The sequence below is a fragment of the Carex rostrata genome, chromosome 17, assembly GCF_964058835.1.
Source record: "Carex rostrata chromosome 17, lpCarRost1.2, whole genome shotgun sequence".
Taxonomy (NCBI): Eukaryota; Viridiplantae; Streptophyta; class Magnoliopsida; order Poales; family Cyperaceae; genus Carex; species Carex rostrata.
This window is the reverse complement of record NC_135934.1, coordinates 7980424-8007221: the sequence shown is the minus strand read 5'-3', so window position 1 is coordinate 8007221 and position 26798 is coordinate 7980424. Positions and strand designations below refer to the sequence as shown.

Genomic DNA, 26798 nt, shown 5'->3' with positions numbered 1-26798 from the left:
TTAGCTTATGATTCTTCTACCAACTAATAAGTTTAATTAATTTCATTGGCGCATGCACCGTCCATATTCTTCCTCTTTCACCTAACAAAAGACGTAGCCGTTACGCTTCAAAACACTACCCCTCCAAGTCGCCATCCCATCCATTATTTATTTATTTATTTATTATTCACACTATATAAAATTCTTATCTACATATATATCAATATATGTCATGCATATTTGTATATATTTTTATTTTATAATTGGGGTCGAGGATAATCGGTTTTCTACATGATTTCATTGTTTTTTCATGGGATCCTATTTGGTGCCAATTAATGGAATTTATATTGTTATAGAATGTAACGAAATTATATATTTTCCTATCTCAAAAGTTATTTTCATACTAAACAGAGTGAGGTGAATAACTACAAAAGATTCTCATTTCCAGAGCTGTCAATAACTACCAAAGATTCTCAATTCCAGAGCTGTCAGGCCAAGAAATTTATAGCTAATACACCTAGCATCAGTAAGCAATTTGAAATGCAAATGTTTAGCTTGCTTAAGATAATGTAAGTTCCTAAGATACATTAAAACATACAGAAAAATTAGTCCCAAAAGTACAATCTACTATTCTACTTTTATATTAATAATAATTGTATTTAATATTTTTTTTTTAGGTCTAGTGGAGCGATTACCAATCAAGCAGTTTTTACCAATACCAAGCTTCTTACCTTTTATGTACTCGTAAACAGACAAAAAATAACATCTTTAGACCAGTAGACCTACATTCCTCAACAACTCTGCTACAATTATTTACAAAATATATTATAATAAATTAAATTAATATTAAAGAACACATAGGGAAATTATAAACCCCTGTTATAACCCCTCTATTCCCTTCCTCTCCCCTGTGCACATAATTGAAACACAACACACCATCATGCCTTCAATATTTCTTCTTCTCTTTTTCTTAACCCTAATTTCCACCAGTCTTCCTGGCATTGCGGCCGATTGCGGTTTTCCGTGCCAAACGCCACCGCAAACCCCGAATTATCCCTCCCTTTCACCCCCTTATAATTACCCGTCCCTTCCACCGCCGGTAAACTCTTACACACCTCCCTATTGGAATTACCCTCCCTCGTCGGGTTACATTCCGAACTACCAACCCCCATCCGGCGGTTTCATCTACTCTTCGCCGCCTCCACCAAATCCCATTGTGCCGTGGTATCCCTGGTACTACCCACCATCATCGGACTCCGCCGGGCTGTTGCCTCCATTTCTCATATCTGTTTTGTTGGGGTGTCTCATGACAGTGATACTCATTTAGGGAATCATTGCTACCATTTGCCTTTGCTCTTGCTAGATTTTTTTTTTTTTTTTAAATTTGTTGGGCATTTTCCATTTTAGAAAAATAGATATTTCATATTTGTAATGTGAACATTATCATAAATATCAATGTATGATGAGCTGTGATCCATGACGAGCAATGCGGCGGGAAATCCTGATCATTTTGGATTTTTGAGAGTAATTTTCGCTCTGTTTTCAAACAGATCAGGAAATAGATCTCTTGTGGCGCTCTTCCGTGTCAATCATATGTAATGGGTCAAAATTATGTGGAATCATAAATTAGTTCCTGTCATATCTTTTTTTATTCTCTTTGTTAGTTGTACCATTATTTTTATGTTGTCTATTTAGTCAGTAAGTTAATTTTCTATCAACGATTAAATAAGTTTTAGCATGAGAGAATAAAATGTCTATAACAATTTATGATTCTTAATGGGTTAAAAGAAATAAAAATATAATTTCTATCATTTTATAAAGTGGTGACAAGATTCATCATCTTATCCTATGATTTTATTTTACGCTCGAATTTATGTAAGTGACGCAACATAATAAAATTGTTATCATTGATTATTATTAATTTTTATGATTTATTTTGTTTTAAATTAATGTGACATTCTAATATAAGCCACCAGAGATAACTTAAAACGTCGATTCTTATTTCATGTTAAAAGAAAATAAATTATCAACCTACTACATAAAATAAGCAAATGAGTAGGTCGAACATTTATAAGAAGAAAATTTTACTTGATTGCATTACGAAAAATGTTTTATGCATTGAAAAATGATGATTTTACTTTTTTGAAGGTGCGAACGGATTATAGTTAAACAATATAAACATTTGTTTTTTTTTTAATTTTCTGCATAGAATATTAACGGATTTAAAGTTACATATGTACTAAATATGAGACAGCTATAAAAATAAATCAGATTTAACAAATACCAATATAATTCGAATTTAATTTAATAATATTACCATGTATTTACAAAAATATATCGTTCATAAAATATTTTTTTATAAGCCTTTGCCAAAGGGTCCACACGCGTATATATTTTGCCCAACAAGAGGTGGAGATAAAAACAAAATGCAATGGACAGACAAGGAAACCTCAGCCTTTTAGCTTGTAATGGATCTATAATTTATTTAGTAAAGTGCTAATTTTGTGTAAAGTATTAATTGTATACTATATTTAGGCTGAAATATCTAAGTGTGTGAAATTCTTGGCTTGTACGTTCTGCTTTTAATAATAATGATTGCGATGCTTAATCTTTTGTAACAACGATTGTAAAATAGTGAAGGTCAAAGGACAATTAATTCATACATAAAAGTTGAAACTATTTTTTGGCACGGCACATGATATGTTTCCTAAAATAACATTTAATTTTGAGTGAGAATATGAGATTATGCATAGTGCCGGATTAATATGTATTATGAATTAATATTTTCGTTTTTTTAATGTTCAGATAGTCAATCCGTTCAACATAATTTTTACATTAAATGTACATATAAATTAAATTTTGTATTTAAAAATATTAACAAGCTCTTTAAATGAGTAGAAAATTACTTAATCTAAAAATTCTAGACCATTCAATATTATTAATATTTTTACCTATCTAAAACACAGTATTTTTTTTAAATGAAAAAGTTTAATCTACAATTATATTTTGATATAAAAAAATTATTAAACAGTTCAAATTTACTATTTAAATATTACAAACAAAGATATTAATTCATACTACGACTAAACGCTATGCATAAAATAGCCTCACTCTTTAAATTTATATTTATATCTGTATTCATCTGTATTAGAATTTAAATATTCGTATCATTCGAATCCAAACACGGTCAAATAAAATCTGATCTGTTTGTATCGGATCATTCAACGATATAGTTCAAAACACAATTTTTAGTATCGCAATCAACATATGAGTTGGATAATATGAAACAGTTGCGCAAAGCATGGAGATTAGGCCCAAAATCAATATTTCGGCCCAATAATCAATCTAGCATTTTGATCTGATGTAACGGTAACAATCAATTGAATAAGTTTCTCCAAGTGCCCAAAATCAATATAGATTCTTGAGGCAATAATTAAGGAAATAAATAAAGCAAGAAATTGGAGCTAGATCTTAATTTGAGAATATAAAAAAGATATACTTCCAAAATTTTATGATGCTAATCAAAACCCATACATTGCTATGCACCTCTACAAGACAAAAATGTTATAAATATAATGCATTATTTAAGTTCATTTGAAGAAGTGTTTATCTTTTGTGTCGTTTGTATCAGAAAAAATACAAAACTTTCCGGTGTGCAACTGTGCATTCATTATTGCCTGGCGCACCTTCCCTTCACCTCAACTCCACCCCCTCTTTCTCTCTCTTTAATTTTTTATTTTTCTGAAATAGTAGTACCGCTCTCTCTTTCTCTCTCTTTACCTTGCTCTTTTCACCTCTCAGGTGCCAACTATAACACCATACTCAAACTTTTCTTAATTAAGCAACCATGATCTCAATTTCCATCCTCCTCCTCTTTCTCTTAACCCTCATTTCTCTACCTTCCCTATCCTTCTCCGACGATTGCCCATTCCCGTGTCTCCCGCCGCCTCCGCCGCCCTTGACCAACTCTCCACCACCACCATCTCCTGTGTTCAACTCGCCACCCCCGCCATACACACCGACTTATTGGAATTATCCTCCACCGCCATACATGCCGGGTGTTGTCCCGTTCAACCAACCGCCAACCGGTGGTAACATCTATCGCACACCGCCACCGCCTGATCCGATCATGCCGTACTTCCCGTGGTATTATCATGGTCCAACTTCTAGTGCTTCTAGCTTAATTTCAATTTCACTGGTAATTGGTTTAGCTTTGTTTGGACTATTAGGTGAATTGGTCATGTTTTAGGATTCTTAGTTTTGCTAAAGCCCAAAAGGGAAACAAGAAGGAGAAAGAATAAATAGCTTATGTTGTTGTCAATTACAGAAATGTTGTTTGTAAGTTTGATTTCATATATCAATTGAAAGATGTATGTATATCTTCTTCTTCTTTTTTTTCATAAAAATGCACCGATGCATATATAGATACATTTAAAAGTGGGTAAAACTGGAACGCCACGTGGGAATTTTGTTGACAAAATTATATTAATTAATTTCAATTCGTTGGCAAGGGCCCAGCGTTGCATGCGTATTGCGTAATGCGTTGTTCATTTGTAATTAAGATGTGACCGTTGCTAATTAACTTGCATTGATTACGAAAGAAACTCCTCTTGAATTATTAATTATACAGAAACGACTAAATTCTATTAACCTTCCATGCATAATTAATTACTCTTACCATTTATTGGGTTATGCAAGAAATTAATCAATTATGCACACAAATATTAATTCGACAATAAACAAAACTAAAACTATCACCTCCAAAGCAAATTATTTTTTTTATGGAAGAATTTGTTCTTGATCCTTTTGGGATTACAATTATATATAAAAAAAAAGGCTAGATATGTAGAAAATTCTTTGGAAAATTCTATCATTTGGGGATTAGCTAGGTTTTGAATATTTTAATTAATGTGCATTGGATCTCTCCCACATGAAGAGATTGGAAGCAAACATGGATGCATGATTAATGTACCTTTAGATAGAAGCAAAATTAGGTCTCAACGGTTTTGACTTTATATTCCTCATATACTGAGGCACATCACATGGGACATGTGGTTTTAATTCTCTCTACTCCGTGATATAAACCCAACGCAATTTCTTATTCCCGCCACACCACGCCATCCCTAATTTAAAACTAGAGAGACAATTTTTCCCCTCAGTTAAATTTTCCAAATATAATTTATGATGAGGGATCAAGTTACAACAATTTTTGAGTTACAACAAGTTACAACAACTATTTTTTACATTTTCAAAGTCCAAATCGTCGATTCAAACCGTTAGATGTGATTTCCACAATAAAATGTGCTTCCATACCAAATTTTTACATTTTTTGAAATTGTTTTACTATTTATTAAGATGGGTATAAAATTCAATGGTCTAAATTTGACTAGTTTTTGTACCCACCTTAATAAATAGTAAAAAAATTTCAAAAAATGTAAAATTTGGTCTCCAAGCACATTTTATTGTAGAGATCGCATCTAACGGTTTGGATCGATGATTTGGACTTTAAAAATGTAAAAAATGATTGTTGTAACTTGTTGTAACTCAAAAATTATTGTAACTTAATTCCTCCTCATAATTTATTGATATTTTTTTTAAGAATTAGGAATTAGTCTCCAAATAACAGTTATTTTTTCTGTAATTTACGACCGACTAAGTACTGTTCAATAGAGTTAACTCGGTGTTAATATACGAAACTAGTTAAGCACACAGAATTCTTTGATTTGGAATTATTATGGAATGGATATCTTTGATTTCTTTTTTTATATGATTGGGGTATAATACTAGTTCTGGTGTTTAACTTATATTTTAATTTTAGGTTTTTTTTTACCATGACACAGAATTCATTTACTGGAGTTTTTGAAGGTTGATATATTGCTAGAAACATGTACACTTCTTCTTTCTTTTCCTTACACCTACCTCCCTTCTACCTTTCTGTACCTAAAAAAAAAGGTTTTGGTTTCAATTGGGTTGAATATACTCAATCAATACTATGATTTTAATTATCTATAATATATATTTGCATTATTTGAATGGTGCTCTTTACATGGTAGATTCTATTGTCATAGCATGACTTATTGAAATTAATCATAAATAAGCAAAACTAACTAATAAGAAAGAAGTTAAATTTTCTCACAACAAAATTAGGTGAAACAACTTTTTTTTCACAGAAAAATGGAGACTGGATACCGAACAAAAATTAAATAGTCCAAATACCGATTTTTTTTATTTATATCCAAAAAAAAAATTGAATTTTAAAAACTAACTGAACCGGTTGTGAAATTTTAAATCTATCCAAACCGGTTCACGGTTAACCGGACCAAATTTCCGGTTAATGGTTAACCGGACCCTTTGAAATAGTCCGGTTAACCGTTAACCGGAAATTTGGTTTGGGTCCGGTTAACGGTTAACCGGATTTGTGCATTTTCCTTTTCGTTTTTTTTTGTTTTTATTTTTTGAAAACATAAATTTTTTTTTTGTTTTTATTTTTTGTATTAAAATATTAGAAATGTTGAATATATTTCTTTGAAAATAGATGGAATACAATATAATTTGTTTTATTAGAAAGACTGCAACAAATAACCCGGATTAATATTTTTCAGATCGGATTTTTCGCGGCTGTAAGAAAAATTAATATATTTCTTTATGTATTATTGGAAAAAAATAAAAATGCTTAGATTCCGAGTTATTGATCCCGGTTCAAAAGTCACTTCTAAGTAATCTAGAAAATATTATGATCTTTCTAATAGATTTAATTTATTAAAAGTTGTATTAAAAAAAAAAAAACTTTAATTTATTTAATGATTGTTATTCAAAAATAATTCTCAAAATAGATACAACTTTTAATAAATTAAATGTACTAGAAAGATCATAATATTTTCTAGATTACCTAGAAGTGACTTTTGAACCGGGATCAATAACTCGGAATCTAAGCATTTTTATTTTTTTCCAATAACACATAAAGAAATATATTAATTTTTCTTACAGCCGCGAAAAATCCGATCTAAAAATTATTGATCCGGGTTATTTGTTGCAGTCTTTCTAATAAAACAAATTATATTGTATTTCATCTATTTTCAAAGAAATATATTCAACATTTCTAATATTTTAATACAAAAAATAAAAACAAATTTTTTTTTCTGTTTTCAATCAAAAAAAAAAAGGAAAATGCACAAATCCGGTTAACCGTTAACCGGACCCAAACCAAATTTCCGGTTAACGTTTAACCGGACTATTTCAAAGGGTCCGGTTAACCGTTAACCGGAAATTTGGTCCGGTTAACCGTGAACCGGTTTGGGTAGATTTAAAATTTCACAACCGGTTCAGTTAGTTTTTAAAATTCAATTTTTTTTTTTGGATATAAATAAAAAAATCGGTCCAAATAGCTTATGAACAACATAAGCTGTATTTTTTTTTCTGGTATAGAATCGCCAAACAAAAATCGTTATAAATATACCTATTTCTTATTGAACATTTGATATTAAACTACATGTAACATTTTTTTTTTAATTCTGGAAACAAAAGTCAAATTGTACAGTATTGCATGTTTTTTTTTTACAATCTAATTAGAATCACATAATTGGAATAAGTTTCAAAATATAAAATAGTTAAATGATCGATACTATGCTATCAATATAATAAAATAAAATAATCTTTCTTGAAATAATCTTTCTAAATAGCGATTATAGCGGCACAGCGGAGAGACTAAAAAAAAAAGCTATTGCGAATAGCGTAGCTATAGCGGAAGCTATCACACATAGCGATTTTTCCTTTTTAAACTTTATATTCTATATTTCTACTAATTATCAACATAATCAATATTAGAGAATTGATGTAACAACTAAATGATAACTAATCTAAGTCTATACTTTTTATCATTTACGCAAATAAGAATGAAAAAAAATCTAAAAAGTAACATTATTTAATAGTTTATACTTCATAGTATTACATATTATAATAGACAAAGAGCAATTAATTTTATAAGGTAAATGAAGCTAGTCAATATACATATTTAAACATTTTATAATTATAATAATAATCAAAATCAGCTTTCAATTGAAACGAACGATAATAATTTTACAAATGAATACTACAAGGATTTTGTGGGGGATAGGAGCCATGGCAATCAAACAAGGATTTTGTGGGGGATAGGAGCCTCGCGTTCCTAGGGGATTGGGGAGGCGATTTTGGCAAATCTAAAAACCACAAAAAATCTCAAAAAATCGATAACAATCCAAATCTCTCTTGTAGATCGAGAAGAAATACATAAGATGATCCATTCCTCTCTCTCGATTTCGATCTCAACCCTCCTCTCCACCATCGATTTCCTCGTGCAGCTCAGAGAATCGAATTGAAGAAGGAAAGAGGGTGTGAGGAGGACGATGGTGGCTCCTAGATTCAACTTGATCATTGATCTCGAATTATCTTTATGGACAATATTTGAATCAATCTCGACAATAATGGCGTCAATCCATGAGTTGCATAAGGTACACAAGGGAATTGTTGTGGAGGAATCTATCAAAGCCTTATATTGAGCTTTGTCGTCAGCAATGGCAAGGCCCCATAGGCCCACGGCTCAGATCTTTTAGCATGCCACAAAACCTTATTGGTGCAAACCAAACGCCACCATGGGACGGCTTAGTCATGCGTAGATTGTTCAGACAAAGCTTGCAGAACTCAAAAGAGCGTCATCTCTATCTGAACCTCTGTGTTTCAAGTGCGGTGACTAGGGACACTTTTCGGTGCAGTGTTGCAACTTGCAACGCGATGCTGTGCTTTATTTGCAATTACCATGGCCACCTATCCTCTCAGTGTTGTACAAACACCTCTTTCAAGCTCTCCAAATCTGATCCACTACTCTTAGAATTCCTACTGATACTTTGCCAGAGCACTTCATCATTCATAACTCACGCCCCCTAATGCTGGTTCCGAGTCAGGCCAACAGTCACTACCCATTGAGGATAAGGTATCGACTATGGTTTCAATCAAGAGGATGGAGATGGAGTTAACATAATTCAAACACGAAATGGAGTTGATGGAAAAGAAACGATTTGAAATGGAGATGATCATGGCAGGTATCAATGCTGAAATTCAATAAGTCCAAAATGGATGAGATGGAGGTTTCTTAAACAACACAACAGAGAAATGCACTACAGAATGATGATGGGAATATAAAGGAGGTGCTAGAAGCTACACGACAGAATGAGTTTACAAAGGAAACTCTTCAACATAAAACTGCAATTAAAAAGGTGTCAACTGAGTCTTAAGACTGGTTCAGATATTGAAGTAGAAGATGAAGAGGGGGTCGAAGGGGTTGAACTAGTAAAGGTGCAACTGGTGGATATGCAACCAAAAAAAAAGGGGATTGAAGCCGCAAGGCAGAAAGATTTTATGAAAGAAACTCTCGCGAATGAAATTGAAAATAAAAAGAGGGGGGTATCTTTCAGTCCTAGGAAGGTTCAGCTAGTACATAAAAGAAAGTGGGTTGTGATGTGGAAGCTATAAGGCAGAAACTGCTTAATGATATTGAAGCAATAAGACAGGAATCTAGGGATGTGCGGAGCAAAACTCTTCGGGGTGGTAGTCTGTGTCCGAGGAGTGGTGGATGGAGGGTGAAATCTTGATTGTGTCACAACAGAGGGACAAATTGGTGACAAAGAGAAGCACAACTGGCTCATGAAGCCTGTATACAGTTAGGCGGATTAAGAGAGGATGATGCTATCCATTCTAGGGTGTTAGAAAAATTGAATGAATCATTGTTAGTACTTAGCTATTATGTTTTTGGTGCCCGCGTACAATTAATTACAAATAAATTCATGGCAAGAAAGCCGATCCAATTAATTAAGCCTACCGCGCGCAAAGAAACTTATTTCGTACGTACGTAAAAATACAAGTAGACGAGACAAGACGAGAATTTAAAGATTTATTAGGTCTGCAGGTTGTACGTACTGATCCTCGCCCTGCCTTGCGCAGATAGAAATATTTTATATACAATCTAGTAATTTTAGTTACACAAAATTAATGAATTCTTTTATATTAAATATAATTCAGCTTTCAGCAAATTATATGAAGATAAAAAAAAGTGCCGAAAAAAAAAAGGAAGGAACCGACAAGAATCACAGCTCGTAATGAATAGTACAAGGAAACAATCCCAACAATTACGAAATATTAAAGGAGCTAATTGGATTTTGTCTGTCTGTGTAGATTTGTTGTCATCCCGGGCTGGATAGCCCAGCCCGCTTCAATTATCATACGATCATACTGGATTTCATTCATTTCATTTGACAACTTGGTCGATAAAACAGATGCAACCAAACCATCACATGCTTTTCCAATAAAATAGAGTCAACAATAAAGTATTAGAAAGAGAATTCGTAACAAATTAAAAAATTTACAGATCACCTGGTACCATTGTGGCCTGGACCGGTATATCATCCTTCAACCGTACCAAACTTCAATCCCTCTTCTTCATTTAGTATGAAATGCCACACTTTCAATGTTACATGTACAACCAACCAAGTGAAGATACTCTATGAAAATATCTAAAAAGAAAAAAGAAAGAGAGGGTGCTAAATGCAACTTACCCTTAAAAGATAAGAGAATCCAAAATACAAAAATTACATGTGGAAAAGTAAAGGAAAAAAAAATCTGTACATCAAATCTTTGTTCATAGCCTTTTCATTATACATAAAAGGCCCTTTGCTTCAAGTGCCTCAAGCTTCGCTCCATGCTAACCCTAACCATCTCTGCAACCATCCTCCTAGCTTTATCAGCACAATCCTGGCCATCCATTTGCAACACTACATCACTAACTATATTATCAATTGTACCCGCCTCCAATCTTGGTCGATCGTAGGTGGAGTTCCTCAAGAGCTCCAAAAGTTTACGCGCTTTCATTCTAGATTTAGGCATACCGTGCACTGTCAATTCCAATAAACCGGGAATAGCCCCCTCGCTTAGAATAACTTCCCGGTACTTATCCCGGTTGCTCTCACACATGGTTAAAAGTGTACCAACAGCATGTTCTTTCGCTAAAAGAGACCCTTCTTCTATCACCTCTACAACAGTAAGTACACCTCCGGTTTCTTCAATAAGTGCAATTCTACCCTGATCAAATGTAACTAGAGATTCTAACAAGGCGCAAGATTTCTCTGCAATTTTCGATGATTTTCTTCGGCACGATCTAATAAGGGTTAGAAGAGGTGGTATTGGGTGAAGAGAGACGAGAGAGAGAAGGTTTTCGGGCAGAGTAGAGAGATTGTACAGAGACATTAAGGAATCGGTACGAGCCTGTTTGCTACCAGTTTTTAGGATCTCAAAAAGAAGAGGTATAGGGTTAGATGCAGTTATTGCCGGCTTGTTATGAGATGAAGCAGAGAGGGTTAGTAGAAGTGCTGTTGCATATTCTTGAAGATTCAGGTTTGTGGATTTGAGATAATGGGTTACCGGGTAGAGTGAGCCTGCTTCAACAATGGCGACCTTATTCCTGATAAGCATTTAATTAGGTTGCATTAGAGATAGAAACTATTGATGGTTTTCAGTTTTGACTGTGTCGAAATTACCAGCATCAACCATGGTTCGTACCGGTAATGGTAATAAATTCAATCTTACCACAGTGTATTATAAATAAATACATAATTAATTTTATCTCACCTGACTGAGTCTAGAATCATATTTGTTTACAATTAAAACAAGTGGGGTCTAACAGTAGGCATCAATTCTATTTATGATCACTTCAACAGGGAATTTGACTCTGATCACAAAATGTTTCCCAATTGGTTGTTCCCCTTTTTTTTTTAAAAAAAAAAAAAATTCCCTCTTTGTATTTCCCGTCACTCGGATCAAATCCCTCTCTACAATTAAACCCATTTCGTTTTCTACTCTCTATTTCTCCTAAACAGATGATAACGAACAATAAAACAAAAAAAAGGAGAATTAAAATACAAATTCATACTTCTCATCTTTAACAGCGAGATTGAGGAGAGCTAGCATAACGGCCAATGCTTCTTCCTCTTCGTCTTCTCTGGAGGAGGCGCAGGATAGCAACTGCACGAGGGGACCCACGGCGCAGGATAGAGCGCGCCTGTGGTCCGACGAGACCCTCGTAAGTCGTCGTATCTCCTTCGCCGCGCCCATCCTCTCCGCCACGTCATCCGACTGTAACCTCTCTGCTAATGTCTCCATTTGATATTTATTTGTTTTCTTGTCCTTTCTGCGCTCTGTGTGTGTGTCTCTCTCTCTCGCTGTGTCTTGAGTGACGCTGAGAGGCGCGGGGTTTTATTGGAGAAAGATTGGGGGAGCGTGGCGGGAGCTGTTTAACTCTGGTCTAGCTGAATTTAGATTCCCTAAAGTAAAACAAATTTTGAGTTTGTATCTGGACTGTTCGATCTTCTCTGGCACGATATTAAAGGGCCGTGCTTTCTATTTCGGATCTGATCGGACGGCCCAAATCAAAACTCAAAATTCGTGTCACTTTAGGGGATCCGTACCCATCTTAGCTTGGGATCGGCGCGCTTAAACTTGGTTCTTCTTTCTCAATTTGTAATTCCTGGAGTAGTCCGTTTACGTACGATTTGGATTTTAGACTGGTATTTTGGTGCTCGAGTTGTGGACAAACCCATAGAAAAGGAATCTTCTTGTTTGATGGAAATGGAGAGGAGTGAGGGAGAGAAAAATACGACCTCGCTTGACCGTGAAGCAACGGCGTCAAAAGGGAACTCTGCCTTGTCTTTACAGTTAGTCCAACACACATATTCTGATATTCTCCCTTCCGTTGCTCCCACACAGTTTCGTATAAGACTTGGCCTACTATTGGAATCTGTACACCATATTCATATTCATGCTTTGACTAGTACAATTATCCCATGTAATTTTTAATATTTATAATTCTTTTTATATTTTGAGGTATATGTATTTTGGATTTATATGTATCATAGGATTAACCTAAGTTTTGACGAGTTTATGTATGTCGATATTTTAACAAACTTAGTAAGTGCATTAATTTTAGATCTGAAAATTATGATTAAAAAAATATCATCTTATGAGTTGAACAATGAAGATGTTTTTTATCCTTGTCAAATGAAAATTGAACAGAGTCCATAAAACCTTACTTTATTTTATGAATGAAATGCTTGAAAGGATATTTTATTTAGCTATTTGCAAAAAAATGCGATTCGTTCAAGTTAATTTTTGTAGCGTTATTTTATGTAGCTCATATGTCAGCAATACACCTGGTCTATTAGATAGTAGAAATCTCTTCATCCACGTCTGTGTATATTTAAGGACCTAGAGAAAAATAATTAAAATGAAAAGAAAAAAAAGGTAAAAGGATAAGAAAAAATAAAAAGAAAAAGAAAGCCGTTACGTATGAGGTCCGTGACTATCATTCAATACTTTGCTTATTTGGCACAAATGCTACATTCCTCTTTTTCATAGCACGTGTCACCTCAATAATTTGATCAAGCGATGTCCGATTTGCCTCGAAAGTTTGCAGAGATGACCTTCAAAATTTAATTAAATTTTTGATCTAGTGGTATGTTTAATGGATAATTTTGTCCCTCCGTATGTAAATGAGGAATTCAATTACACCATTTTTGGTGACATCAGATTACACCCTATATTTACAAAGTTCAGACAGTCGATTTAAACCGTTTAACTTAATGGATATGTTAAAATGTGCTTGCAGATCAAATTTTACATTTTTCTGAATTTTTTTACTATTTATTAAGATGGGTACAAAAATTCAACAGTCTGAATATAGCGATTTTGTTAAATACTTAATAAATAGTAAAAAAATTCCAAAAAATGTAAAATTTGATATGCAAGCACATTTTAACATATCCATCAAGTTGAACGGTTTGGATTGATTGTAATTGGATGGGATAAAAGTATTCTGTATGTCGATACACATTTTTTGTAATTGGATGGAGAATGTAATTAGGTGTCACCAAAAAAGGGTGTAATTGAATCTCTCCTCTACTTGAGGAGGGTTCAAATGTCTCCATTTTGTGTGCCTTCATCATGCCTTCATTTTTAAAAACTTAAAAAACTCAAAGTTTAAAAATTAAACGCCAAAATAAAACCGTTAGATGTGATCTATGTTATTTTCTCTGTGTCTATAAAAAATTATCACATTTTAATTTTGCTTTTATATGAATTAATAAGTTGAAAAATCAACGTCTAGAAATTATTCACATTAGTATACATTTGTATAAACTCAAGATGACAATACCAAAGTTGAAATGTCATAATTTTTTATACGTGCATAGATAAAATGATGTAGTTTATATCCAACGGTTTTATTTTGAATTTTAAGATTTAAATTTTGAGTTATTAAAATTTTTAAAAATAGAGATATGATGGAGGCACAAATAATGGAGGCATCTGAACTCTCTTCATTATACTTTGCTACAATTTAGAACTGAAAAAATAAATAGCGGCTTAGTGTACTGCTTGTGTGGCATAATCTCAGCCGCTTATGATTTTCGCATATGGTGGGGATGTATTAATAGGTACATGTTCTATATGCAAACAAAAATTTACTAAAATTACGCATGATATTTAAATTAAAGGAATTAAATATTAATGGTAATATACGATCATAAATATTAGAAAATTCAACAATCATACATAGGATAATTTCAAAAATCTATATACAAATACGACGGTAAAAATAATTAATTGTCCTTTGGATTATCCTCTAGCAACTAAGAACAAGCTATTTGTGTTTGGTTGTGTTAGAATAGCAAAAGTAGAGAACCAAACTTGCTTATCTTATTAGAACAAACTATTATCACAAAATATTGAAACAAACTATTATAATAAGACAAATGTCAATTTCACTATTCTTACTATTTTAAGATTGCAACCAAACATACTAGGCATTCAAACCCGATTAAATTACAAAAAAACAAATAAGAGAAAAAGTTTCAAACTAAGAAATTAAATCGTGAAATAAAGAGATCACTGATTCAAAAATTGTCTGTAGCTCCCGGTCTCATTTTTCAACTTGCAACGGAGACCTCCGACAACCAAATATTCTGGTCAAAAATCAATCAAAGAAAAAAAGTTTAAATATAAGTACGGTGTGCGGTCTTGAGAAATATTCTTTCCATATGCATGCTTTCCTTGTGCAAAATTACCTCGTGGCTTTAATTTGTTAATTGAGCCTTGTTAATCATATATATATTTTTTTGAGAAAAAATGTGGATCAAGTCCACATTTAATTTCATATATATATTTATTTTCTTTCTTTCTTGATATCACTTGGGTGAATTATATGATATTGGTGGGTTAATTTACTGTTAGGATAGAGTTGTTGGGTACTTTGGCTTAAGAAAATTTCAATAAATAAACTTGAAACAGGACAAGATTTTGTATAATAATTGCTACTTGCAACACCCGTTTTAATCCCTAATTAATAAACATTGCTAAAATATTTCATCAAAGCACAAACTCCCTAACCTGCTTGTAAATAAATGTATTCAGTATTATTATACCTGGCTATTCTAAATGTTGATTAGTGGCGGCTCAGTCACCCTTATAAATTAAAAATTAACAATTTTATCCTTTATATATATTTTATCATGTTTATACTTACTTGTACCTTTTATCTCCTTATAAAATAAAATTACGTAGCAATAATTTATTATGTCACCTCAATCTCAATTTTCTAGTTTTGTTCTTTCCATTATGCGTAAAAGATGTGATTGTATTGTTACGTACATTTAATTGTAAATATATTCATTTAACTTTTAGGTAGCTATTCTACAAATATTAAATAAAATAGTTTAAATCACAATGCAAAATATTTAATGTGTCTTATGTAGTTATACCTTATCCTCGTGTTATAAAAAGGGGAATAATGATATTGTAAATATTTTTCATTAAACTTTTAGGTAGCTATTCTAAAGACAAAATATTAATAAAATAGTTTAAAGCACAATGCAGAATATTTAAATGTAAATGTGTTATACCTTATCCTCGTGCTATAAAAAGGGGAATAATGACGAAGAAAACACATGCAAAATTTATTATTCATGAGAAACTTGTTTGGTAGGTTTGTTGGTGGCTCTTTCTAACTACCGATAACAAAATAGGGGCTTAAATGCAAAACTTGTGGTGCTCTTTCCTCACGAGTGCATATCCTCTGAGATATCTCAACTTTTGCGTGACTGACGTGTCCGGTGCCTATTCGGGGGTGATGTAGGGGGTCAGTATTCTCTGCTTTGAGATTCGTGCTGAACGTAGTTAAACGGTTGGGATTTTCCATAAAGTCACGCAAAGTTTGACATATCTCAGAGGATATGAATTCCTTTCCTCACAACCTCCCTTTCGGATTTCACTAGAATTTCATTCCCGAAATTTCAGTCGACCTTGGTTTAAGCAACGGTAATTACTAAATGTCAAGTTATGAAAGTAGTGAAATGAAGCCTAATTTGCATCCAGCTGAAATTAAAGAAGAATTATAATAAATCAAATTTATGTTATCGTAAATATGTGAAACTGTTGTAGTTATTGGCAGATTTGAAAAAAAAAAAAAAATATTAGTCTGGTCCAGTGCCTACCTCTTTGTTTATCTCTGACTCAATATTGTGCATAACCCTAGTTCAGAAGAAAAAAAAAATAATAACAAGGCTCTAATTGTAGCCTGATATTTTATGTCCCTGGTTCAACTAATCTCTTGAACTGCTTCGCTAATTGCTGGAGAGGAACTCAGACAAAAAAATATTATTATATATTAAAAAAATATTTTGCACTCTTATTAGCATTTTGTGTCTATTTCTGACTGAAGTTCTAGATCCGCCCCTACATATTTACTACTCTTTAAGCGAAATTTCAGTGGTTTCGCACCCAAAACCGAAAAAAGGTAAAGAAATTGGTGAACTTTTTGTAGCTCAGTTAGGAGCAATGCAAGTTATCTACCAACCTAATTATAACACACACTTTCATCTTTTTGTTTCTTCCCACATTTATATTGGTATCTTGGAACTGTATTGCACCTTTTTCTCTCATCATTAAATCATGAGCTACACATTTGTTTAGCTATTCATGTGATTTTGTAAAACAAATAAATGCATAAATGAATAAATGAGAAAAAAGAATTAAGTTTGGGTTGGCCTAGACAAGCCCAAATCATTTGGTAGATGGTGAATTAAAGAATATTTTGCTGAAGCCCAATCCATGAAAAATGTATAATTTGTATTGACCATTAGGCATTAGTTGGTTGGTTTTGACAGAAAATGAAATGCTGATATTTGGAAGTTGGAAGAAAAGGCAATGTATAATTTCTTGTTTGGTTGGTATTCACCATGTTATGAATTGACAGTTTGAATTATTTGCCTATGTAACATTGACAGCTTGAATTTTCGTGCACAAAAACACCAATAAATCACTCCTAACAGTCAACAGAATAATTAATAGAACCAATTATTACCCTGTTCATTCATTACTCGTATTAATTTGAAAAGTTTTATCAAAAACATTAAAATCGGAAATAGGTTTGAACTACGTTCATAATTATATGCCTCATTATGCTTTTATTTTAAAACTTTAATATGTATAATTTAAAATTAAATATCAAAATAAAATTATTAAATATGATCTATATCATTTATTCACGTACATATAAAAAATTATAACATTTTAACTTTGTTTTAATTGTTATTAAGAACTTGTAAAATACATTGATGTATATAATTTCTGAATGTTAATTAATTTTGTAACTTATTGATTCATATAAAGATAGAATTGAAAAGTAATTATATTTTTATGCTTGTAGAAAAATGATATAGATTATATTTAACGATTTAACATATAAATTGTGAAGATTATGTAATTAAAAAAATAATAATAAATATAATGAAATAAAGATATTTTAACCCTCTCAGTCTAAAAACATAGTTTATATATTTAAGAAATAAATTGTAGTTTATAACAAGGGAGCCGCCTGTATATTTGGGGCCGACTTCAATATTTTATATTTATAAGCATTCATTTCACATGCTGACAACTATGACATATATTATTATAATCGTGTATATATATATGAGTGTGACTATCTGTCGGTGAGATTTCAACTTTACTATTACTAACTCTAAAAAATTATCAAATTAATTAAAAATATTCAAATTGTTTAAATCAATCAACTTTATAAGTAGTGTACTTACATGCAAAGTTTCTAAGTTTTTTAATTAATTTAGTATTAAATCGAACGGTCAAATATATGAATTTTTTAATTAATTTTAATATATTTATTTATTAGTTTTTAACTGCTTTAATTTTACATGTAAATACATTTACAAAGTAAATTAATTTAAACGGTTTGAATGTATTGTATGAATTATATCTGATAAATTTTGAAGTTGATTAAATAGTACTGATATCACGCTAAACTGAGTCTATATAAGTAGTATATAATTAGTCTAGAGTATGGCTACGGTGCTATGGGTTGCATAGAGAGCTACGGTGTTACGGCTCAATATTTGAGTTTTCAAAATCTTAACGGTCGATCCGAACCGTTCATCTTGTTCTCCATATTAATATGTGTTTGAAGACCAAATTTTACATTTTTTGAAAATTTTTTACTATTTGTTTAGATAGGTAGAAAATCACTTGATCTAAAAAATTCTGCACCATTTAGATATTTGATTTTCTACCTATCTAAAAAAATAGTAAATTTTTTTTCAAAAAATGTAAAATTTGGTCTCCAAACACATATTAATATAGAGAACAAGATAAACGGTTCGGATTGACTGTTAAAATTTAAAAAACTCAAATATTAAGCCGTAGCACCGTAACCCTCTATGCAACCCATAGCACCGTAGCCTTACTCATTAGCCTGTGCATATACTTGTGGCTAAGGGTGCAAACAGATCGGATACGGATCGGATAGTGGTAAAACCATATCTGTATCCGTTTTTATTTTCCGGATACGGATACAGATCGGATATTAACCGGATACGGATACAGATATCCTCTTTTTATAATAGTGAATAACATAATTTTTTTTCATAATTCATATTAAATTATATAATATATATCTACTATTCGGATACGGATAATTAAAATTCAAAACCATATCCGTATCCGCACGGATATTCAGATATCGGATGTCAGTATTAAATTTTCAGATTCGGTCGGATAATATCCAACCCGTTTGCACCCCTACTTGTGGCAGACAAGCGGAGATATGATAACACGATTCACCATACATATATTATTATAAATCATATAAATAATAGTTGTTGCTCATTTTGGTTCGAAGATTTTATATAAAACCTGTCTTAAAAAATCCAAAAAGTTAACCTCCATTCATATTCATTTATAATTGTATTTCGAATTGTTTGCTGACACGGACAAAGTAAGAGAAAACCTCTGAAATCCTTTTCTACCTTTTTTTTGTCTTATAGCCTACTGATCCGAGACAAGTCATCGCATGCTGCACAGACTCCCAACTAAAATGCAATTAATATTCAAAAGATCCTCCTCCTTTCCATCAAAATCAAAAATAATATTTCAAAGGACAGAAATGCTGCTGCGTGTAACTTACGGAATTTTAATTTTGAGATTAGTCACTTATTAGGGAATCTTTGAAAAATCTTTTACTTTTACCATTCTAACAAAGAATCCCGACTAAAATAGAATGTCATCTGATGCATCTGATCTTGGTTTTTAGAATTGTAGCTGTAATGACCAAAAAACAAATCAATTGTTACATTGTAGCTGCATGATTTGTGAAATAAAAAAACAGAGATGCTGGTAACATATGCAAAGTCAAGATGTAGCTGTCAGAGCTACTAGCCGTTAGCACACCAATCTAGACTTGGAAACATGAATATTTATTATACCCAATCGGAATTGGAAATAAATGTGCTGTGATTCTTTATCACAGAGTCCTGTTATTCTGTTATTCCAAATCCAGCCCTCTATTTTTTTGAATGCACCAATCTCAAAGACAGTTATTTTTTATGCACAAATCATAAAACATAAGAAGAGATGGATGTGGAATAACAGGACCCTGTGATTCTTTGAGAATCACAGCAGATTTGTTTCCATCCGAATTCGAACAGGAGTGTCAATAACTACGGAACAGAATGGAAGTATTTTTATATTCTTATTCGTTAAGTTAACAAAAAAAGGTTTTACTTTTATCTTTATCTGATAAACTAAGAAAAAACATTTATTCATATTTATTTTATTGAATACGATACAAACCAGATAAATACATAAAAAAAGTGCCATTGAATAAATCTATACATGATATAAATAAAATTATATTATATTATACATCATCTTCATATAAATAATATAAATATATATTTATTTAATTAATTTATAGTTTTTATTTTCAACAATTACTTTATAGCAAACAAATACGAAATAATCTTTATCTTTACTTTTAATAAAAAGAAACTTAATTTTTACTTATACCCAATAAACTAATAAAAAAAAGCTTATTCGTACTCATCTTATCAAATACAACACTGATTGAATAAACTGATAAAAGGATGCCATTGACGCCTCTATCTTTGAACCGATTACCTCTTAACCTAATTAACTATGCTATCCACGTCAATAACAACTATATTATAAAAAATTATTCCTAGTTCCTCATGTATCCATATAAAACCGGTTCAATCACACCTGATGCCACTGCTTGAGCAGTGAAGAATTAATGCCAAATTGTGATAATGACTATATTGCCCATATCAGAAGATGCTGATCAGCGCCGGCTCCATGAATTGGGCTACAAGCAGGAGCTCAAGCGCGGCCTCTCGTAAGTTTTTTTTTTTTTTTTTCTTTTTCTTTTTCTTTTTTAGCAAAAGACTTGTGAATTTATTTTTTATCTCGAGTCTCAGTTAGTAATTAACATGTACCGATTTGGTTTCCACAGGGTTGTATCTAATTTTGCATTCTCTTTTGCAATCATATCCGTATTAACGGGTGTCACCACGACATACAACACGGGACTCCGGTATGGCGGTCCCATGTCAGCCACAATTGGATGGATTGTGGTGGCACTGTTCAATGCTTGCGTTGCACTGTCAATGGCCGAGATCTGCTCGGCATATCCTACTTCCGGTGGTCTCTACTATTGGAGCGCCATGTTGGCCGGCAAGGATTGGGCGCCGCTTGCTTCCTGGATTACTGGCTGGTAAATAAACATTTTTATTATATTCTCTATCAACAATTCAACATCCATTCATGGGTAATCTATTAAATTGAGGTTTCATAGTTTAATTGTTTTTTGCTGAGCTCGATTAATTAGAATTGTACATATTCTGTAGGAGGCCAATACAACACTGGATGAAATTTTAATTTTCTTTTTACATTTTTTTTTCCTTTTTCTTTTGCGTTGAAGTATTGCCAATATTTAGTTTTTATCAGTACTAGTACATGATCTTGATCTTAAGTTCTTAACCACTGTTTTAAAATGCGGCCGCATATGCGTATGCGGTCGGCAGCCGTGCTCAGAATGCCCATGCGGTTTTTTCATGCGGTTTTTCTATGCGGCCGCATATGCGGTCCGAATATGCGGTCATGCGGATTAAAAATGTGGCCATGCGGTCTGAATATGCGGACATGCAGTTTTGATAATTTGATTTTATTTTAATTAAAATTTATATTAAAAAAATCAAAAATTTATTGTTGGTTATGTTAATATGTTAAAATAAATTCAAATATATGAATATGAATATATATATACATGAATTTTTATTTTAAAATCCGCATATATAAATACACATATGCGTCCGCATACCGCATATGCGGTATGCAGTGGCCTTCCGCATGCATGAACAAAACCGCATTTTAAAACACTGTTCTTAACAGAGGACAAGCATAATAAGTACACACACGTGTCAAACTAATATTTAAGCGTGCACAGCTAGACACTTTTATTGTAGTTTCTAGAGTGAGTCTATGGTGCTTTGCAATGTACACCTAATTAGTGTGCTAGATATAGCATCGAATTTGTGATGCGCGCTGGAAAAAAATCGAAGCACATCCAACGATTGTTGTATCGAAGCACACTAGGTAGGTGTGCAAGCACCATATCTTCACTTTAGTTTCTGTTGAATATAAATATAAATATGAATGTTGGAGAAGCAACTCTTGGGGGATACCTAGCATAGTGTGTGGGAAATTTACGGATTACACCCTCATGCGCTTTTTCCTTCCTCTTAAGATAGTTACCATTTACAGATAATTTTCTCAACGGCTCTACATATTTTTTGTTATTAATTCTAACAGCTATATATCCTCAATATGTATAAATCGAATAGAATTGTACATTGTAATTCCTGACAAATAATCAATAAAGCAATTATTCTATCAAATTTGTCAATTTTATTAGTTTTCCTTGGTTAAAATCCTTTTCCATTTGTTTTGGGGATTAAAGTGGAGTACAGTATAAAACTTCTGGCTCCTATACTTGGATTCATGCTAAATTAATAGTTGAAGTACCAAATCACTTGGTAACAGTTTATCATTGTAATTAAATGGATAATTGATTCTACCATATTTTCTCTTTCAAATTATTATATATAACTATTTTGTTTATTTTTCAGGTTCAACATCGTCGGATTGGTACCCTTGCTCTCTCAATGATGTTTTTCTATCATTATTCAGAGTTAAAATTTCAAATTACAATAAGTGATCCATCAATGTGGCAAAAATACTCAAAAGTCTTTCTATTTACTTTTGTTTTTCATAATTTATGCACATAGTGGGCATGCACAACGAGTGTCGATTTTTCATTAGCACAGCTACTTCAGGTGATAATCTTACTTAGCACCGGAGGAGTCAATGGCGGCGGCTACTCGGCCTCCAAGTACGTTGTTCTTGGATTTCATGCTGCCATTTTGGTCTCCCATGGAATTATCAACAGCCTTCCTATTCAACTGCTAGCATTTTTCGGAAAGCTCGGAGCGCTCTGGAACGTCTTAGGTGAGTCTCTAGCTACTGGTAACATGCTATTTTGCGAGCCTAACTAGTAACAATGAAGAATGAGGCTATGGTACTATGCATAGTGCAGATTGGTCCGTACTATGTATCAAAATCTTTATTTTCAAAGTCAAAACAGTTCAACGTGATCTTCATATTAAAATGTACTTTCAATTTTTTTAACTTTGCTATTTTTTTAGATATGTATCACTACTTTTGAATGGTCTAAAATCTTTAGAAAATAGCAAAAATATTCTAAAAAATATATAATTTGATCTCCAATTAAATTTTTATATGGAGATCATGTTGAACGGTTCACATCGACTGTTTAAACTTTAAAACCGAAGATATTGATTCATAGTTCAAATCAATATGCGGTATGCATAATACCATGCCTCACTCAACTATGAATCATATAAGATTATTATTTTTGTCGGTACATGCTAGTACTTGCATTAATTGATTATTCTGTTGTGCTTTTAGGGGTTTTTGTGTTGATGGCGTTGATTCCTGCTGTAGCGACTGAACGAGCGAGCGCAAAATTTGTGTTCACGCACTTCAACACCGACAATGGCGAGGGGATCCACAGCACTGTTTATATTTTAGTCGTGGGGCTTCTTATGAGCACTTACTCCATGGTGGGCTACGATGCATCTGCTCATCTGGTATCTTCTCCTTTCTCTGTACTTGATTCAAGAGTAGGGTTAAAATAGCTCATTGTTTTCATGCTCCAATCATGCCTCACATTCTTAATTCCATTTTTAAAGTCCAAACAATCGATCTGAACCGCTTAACACAATGTTTATATTAAAATGTGCTTGGAGACAAAATTTTATATTTTTTTTAGAATTCTTTTTTTTTTTACTAAATTTTAAATAGTTACAAAATCACGTTTTTTTTTTTTGGTCCAGAATCTTTTGAAAACAGTGATTTTGCACCTACTAAAAAATAGAAAAATTTTGCAAAAATATAAATTTTGGTCGCCAAGCACATTATAATATGAATGTCGGAGATAAAGATGTGAGGAATGATTGGGGCACAAAAATAATGAGGCATTTTAACCCAATAATCCAGTGATTTCCTGACATGTAAAGATGTTATTTGAGAATCAACATCAGATTTCTCAGTGTAACAGAACTACCAAAGAGCTATTTATTTTTACTATTAACTATGAAATTTTATACAGACAGAGGAGACGAAAAAAGCAGACAAAAGTGGCCCGATGGGGATATTATCGTCCGTTTTTCTCTCAAATTTATTCGGATGGGCATATCTAGTGGCTGTTACATTTGCAGTGACTGACATAGGATATCTTTTAGATGCAAACAATGATGCCGGTGGGTATGCAATTGCCGAGGTGTTCTATCTAGTCTTCAAAAGGAGATATGGAACCGGGACTGGTGGCATCATCTGCCTTGGTGTTGTGGCTGGTGCTGTCTATCTCTGTGGAATCAGTGTTGTTACCAGCAATTCTAGGTGAGTTGATGGGAATTTATCTTTTCTTCCCCTGTTTGATCTTACATAACCTATGGCTTTGTAGTTCTTATCTAAATCTTCTTACACTTTATTATTGTTTCTTGAGTGAGTCTATGGTAATTTTCATAGCGCATATTGGTCCGTACTGTGGATCAATATCTCAGTTTTTTAAGTCCAAACAGTTGATCTGAACAATTCAGCACGATCTTCATATAAAAATGTATCAATTTTTACACTTTTTAGAATTTGTTTACTATTTATTTAGATTGAAAATTACCAGATCTAAAATTTTTATACCATTCAAAATAGCGATTTTCTATCAATCTAAAAAAATGTAAATTTAGTCAATCAATCATATCACATCTTAACTGGGTATATATATATTTTTAGGTTTTCCCAGTTGCAAGTACATTCTTATGTTGAACTGTTCAGATCAAAAGTTTGTACATTGAAAACGATATTTTTTTTCATAGAACGGACCAATTATCCATAGCACCATAGCCTCACTCTTTATTTTTTTCCTTTTAATCTGACATAACCTCTGGTTTTGTAGTTATTAATTACATCTGCTTAATTATCATTTATTATTGTTTCTTTGCATACTGTTTTCTTTTTTCAATTTAAGATGGCGTATGCTTTCTCAAGAGATGGCGCCATGCCATCTGCTTAATTATCATTTATTATTGTTTCTTTGCATACTGTTTTTTTTTTTTTCAATTTAGGATGGCATATGCTTTCTCAAGAGATGGCGCCATGCCATTTTCAAATGTCTGGCACAAAGTTAACAAACAGGAGGTCCCAGTCAATGCGGTTTGGCTTGCTGTGGTGATAGCATTTTGCATGGCTCTCACGGTATATATATTAATTTACACTAGTACGGCATAATGATTAATTTTCCATTAACTTACAAAATTAAGAATGATATCACAAGACCCTGTACCAAATTAGGAAGTAAAACTGTAAAAGTCAAGCAAGAAAGTAAATTCAAAATGCATCGGAGGATAACAGATCTAAGAGATTTACTAAAGAATTATTCAAATGTAACATTGTTCAGTTAATTATTTTCTCTATATTACAGTTAATTACTAAAATGTCATATATAATTTTTAATTTTGTTGTTGTGCAGTCGTTGGGTAGCGAAGTAGCTTTCCAAGCCATGGTCTCGATTGCAACAATCGGGCTCTACATCTCCTATGCATTACCCATCTTCTTCAGAGTAACACTTGGCAGGAAATCGTTTGTGCCAGGCCCGTTCCATCTCGGTAAATTCAGCTTTCTCGTTGGATGGATTGCTGTTCTCTGGGTGGCAACAATCACTGTTCTCTTTTCTCTGCCAGTGGCATATCCAGTAAACAAGAACACTCTCAATTACACTCCCGTTGCGGTTGGAGGTTTGCTGGTTCTTTGCCTCGGCTCGTGGGCAGTAAATGCACGGTTTTGGTTTCGTGGTCCCATAACTAATATTGAGAAATGAACTATATAAATAGGCCATGGTACTTTGCAAAGCGCACATTGATCCGTACGATGGATTTATATCTTTGCTTTCACAATTCATATAGTTGATCCAAACCATTCAACATGATCTTTATATGAAAATGTATTTGCATACTATATTTTTTTATTTTTTAGATAGGTAGAAAATCAGTACTTTTGAGTGGTCTAGGATTTTTAGATCAAGTGATTTCTCCTATCTAAAAAATAGAAAAAAATTGTAAAATTTGATCTACAAGTACATTTTCACGTGGATATCATATTGAACAGTTTAGATTTACGGCTTGAACGTTACAAATAGAGATATTGATATATAGTACAGACCAATCAGCGCTATGCATAGTACCATAGCATCACTCATATAAATATATGGTACAAAGTTGATATGCATTGATATATACTCTGGCTGTGCACAAAGTTTGTCACACTTATAAACCCTTCAAAAAGAGTTCTTACAAGGTTGAATATCAAGGAATCTGTTATACTTTTACTGTCCTGTGTTTTGAAGGGTGTTTTGAGATAAATGGCAGAATACTTTTATTGTATTGTATCAGTTATTAGTCTGAGGCATGATGTAAAAAGAAATCTTTTGTTCTTGGGAGTGTAATCCTGTAGTTTGTAAGTGAGGATTGGTACCAGTTTTGAAAATGTTGATTTCCAAAGAGATCGGTGGTTTTCCCAACTTTTAGCAAATAGATAAAAAATAAGGCGATGAGATTTTGATTTTTTTTAATACAAGAAATAAAAATTAGAAAGAAAGAACCACTCCAAGTCTCCAGATATGAATCTGATGGGCTTCCATAATATTTGTATGGCCGGAGCAAATGAGAAATCCATAATTGTTATGGGCTATATAATAAATTCATAATATAAGCCCATTTAAGTTAATTGTCTCTATTTGTATGGAC

General features: G+C 32.6%; 2 protein-coding genes across 2 annotated transcripts; one reads left to right on the top strand and one right to left on the bottom strand.

Annotated features, from left to right (window-relative positions):
* Nucleotides 1-10427: 10427 nt before the first annotated feature.
* On the bottom strand, nucleotides 10428-12244 carry LOC144568484 (U-box domain-containing protein 45-like). The gene is made up of 2 exons (XM_078318847.1): nucleotides 11933-12244; nucleotides 10428-11464 (listed from the first exon to the last, which is right to left on the bottom strand). The coding sequence occupies exons 1-2, from the start codon at nucleotides 12160-12162 to the stop codon at nucleotides 10660-10662; spliced, it is 1035 nt and encodes a 344-aa protein (XP_078174973.1). The 5' UTR covers nucleotides 12163-12244; the 3' UTR covers nucleotides 10428-10659.
* An 8302-nt stretch (nucleotides 12245-20546) lies between these two features.
* On the top strand, nucleotides 20547-26554 carry LOC144568406 (amino-acid permease BAT1 homolog). The gene is made up of 8 exons (XM_078318754.1): nucleotides 20547-20755; nucleotides 20873-21133; nucleotides 22548-22566; nucleotides 22707-22926; nucleotides 23407-23588; nucleotides 24110-24399; nucleotides 25122-25251; nucleotides 25526-26554. The coding sequence occupies exons 1-8, from the start codon at nucleotides 20670-20672 to the stop codon at nucleotides 25871-25873; spliced, it is 1536 nt and encodes a 511-aa protein (XP_078174880.1). The 5' UTR covers nucleotides 20547-20669; the 3' UTR covers nucleotides 25874-26554.
* The last annotated feature ends 244 nt before the right edge of the window (nucleotides 26555-26798 follow it).

Excerpts from the sequence above, each read along its gene's own strand:
- LOC144568484 (XM_078318847.1), bottom strand. The coding sequence starts at position 12,162 with ATGGAGACATTAGCAGAGAGGTTACAGTCGGATGACGTGGCGGAGAGG. Across the intron at positions 11,465-11,932 it reads CTCGCTGTTAAAGATGAGAA|GAATAAGGTCGCCATTGTTG; the intron begins GTATGAATTTGT and ends AATGCTTATCAG.
- LOC144568406 (XM_078318754.1), top strand. The coding sequence starts at position 20,670 with ATGACTATATTGCCCATATCAGAAGATGCTGATCAGCGCCGGCTCCAT. Across the intron at positions 20,756-20,872 it reads GAGCTCAAGCGCGGCCTCTC|GGTTGTATCTAATTTTGCAT; the intron begins GTAAGTTTTTTT and ends TGGTTTCCACAG. Across the intron at positions 23,589-24,109 it reads ACGATGCATCTGCTCATCTG|ACAGAGGAGACGAAAAAAGC; the intron begins GTATCTTCTCCT and ends AATTTTATACAG.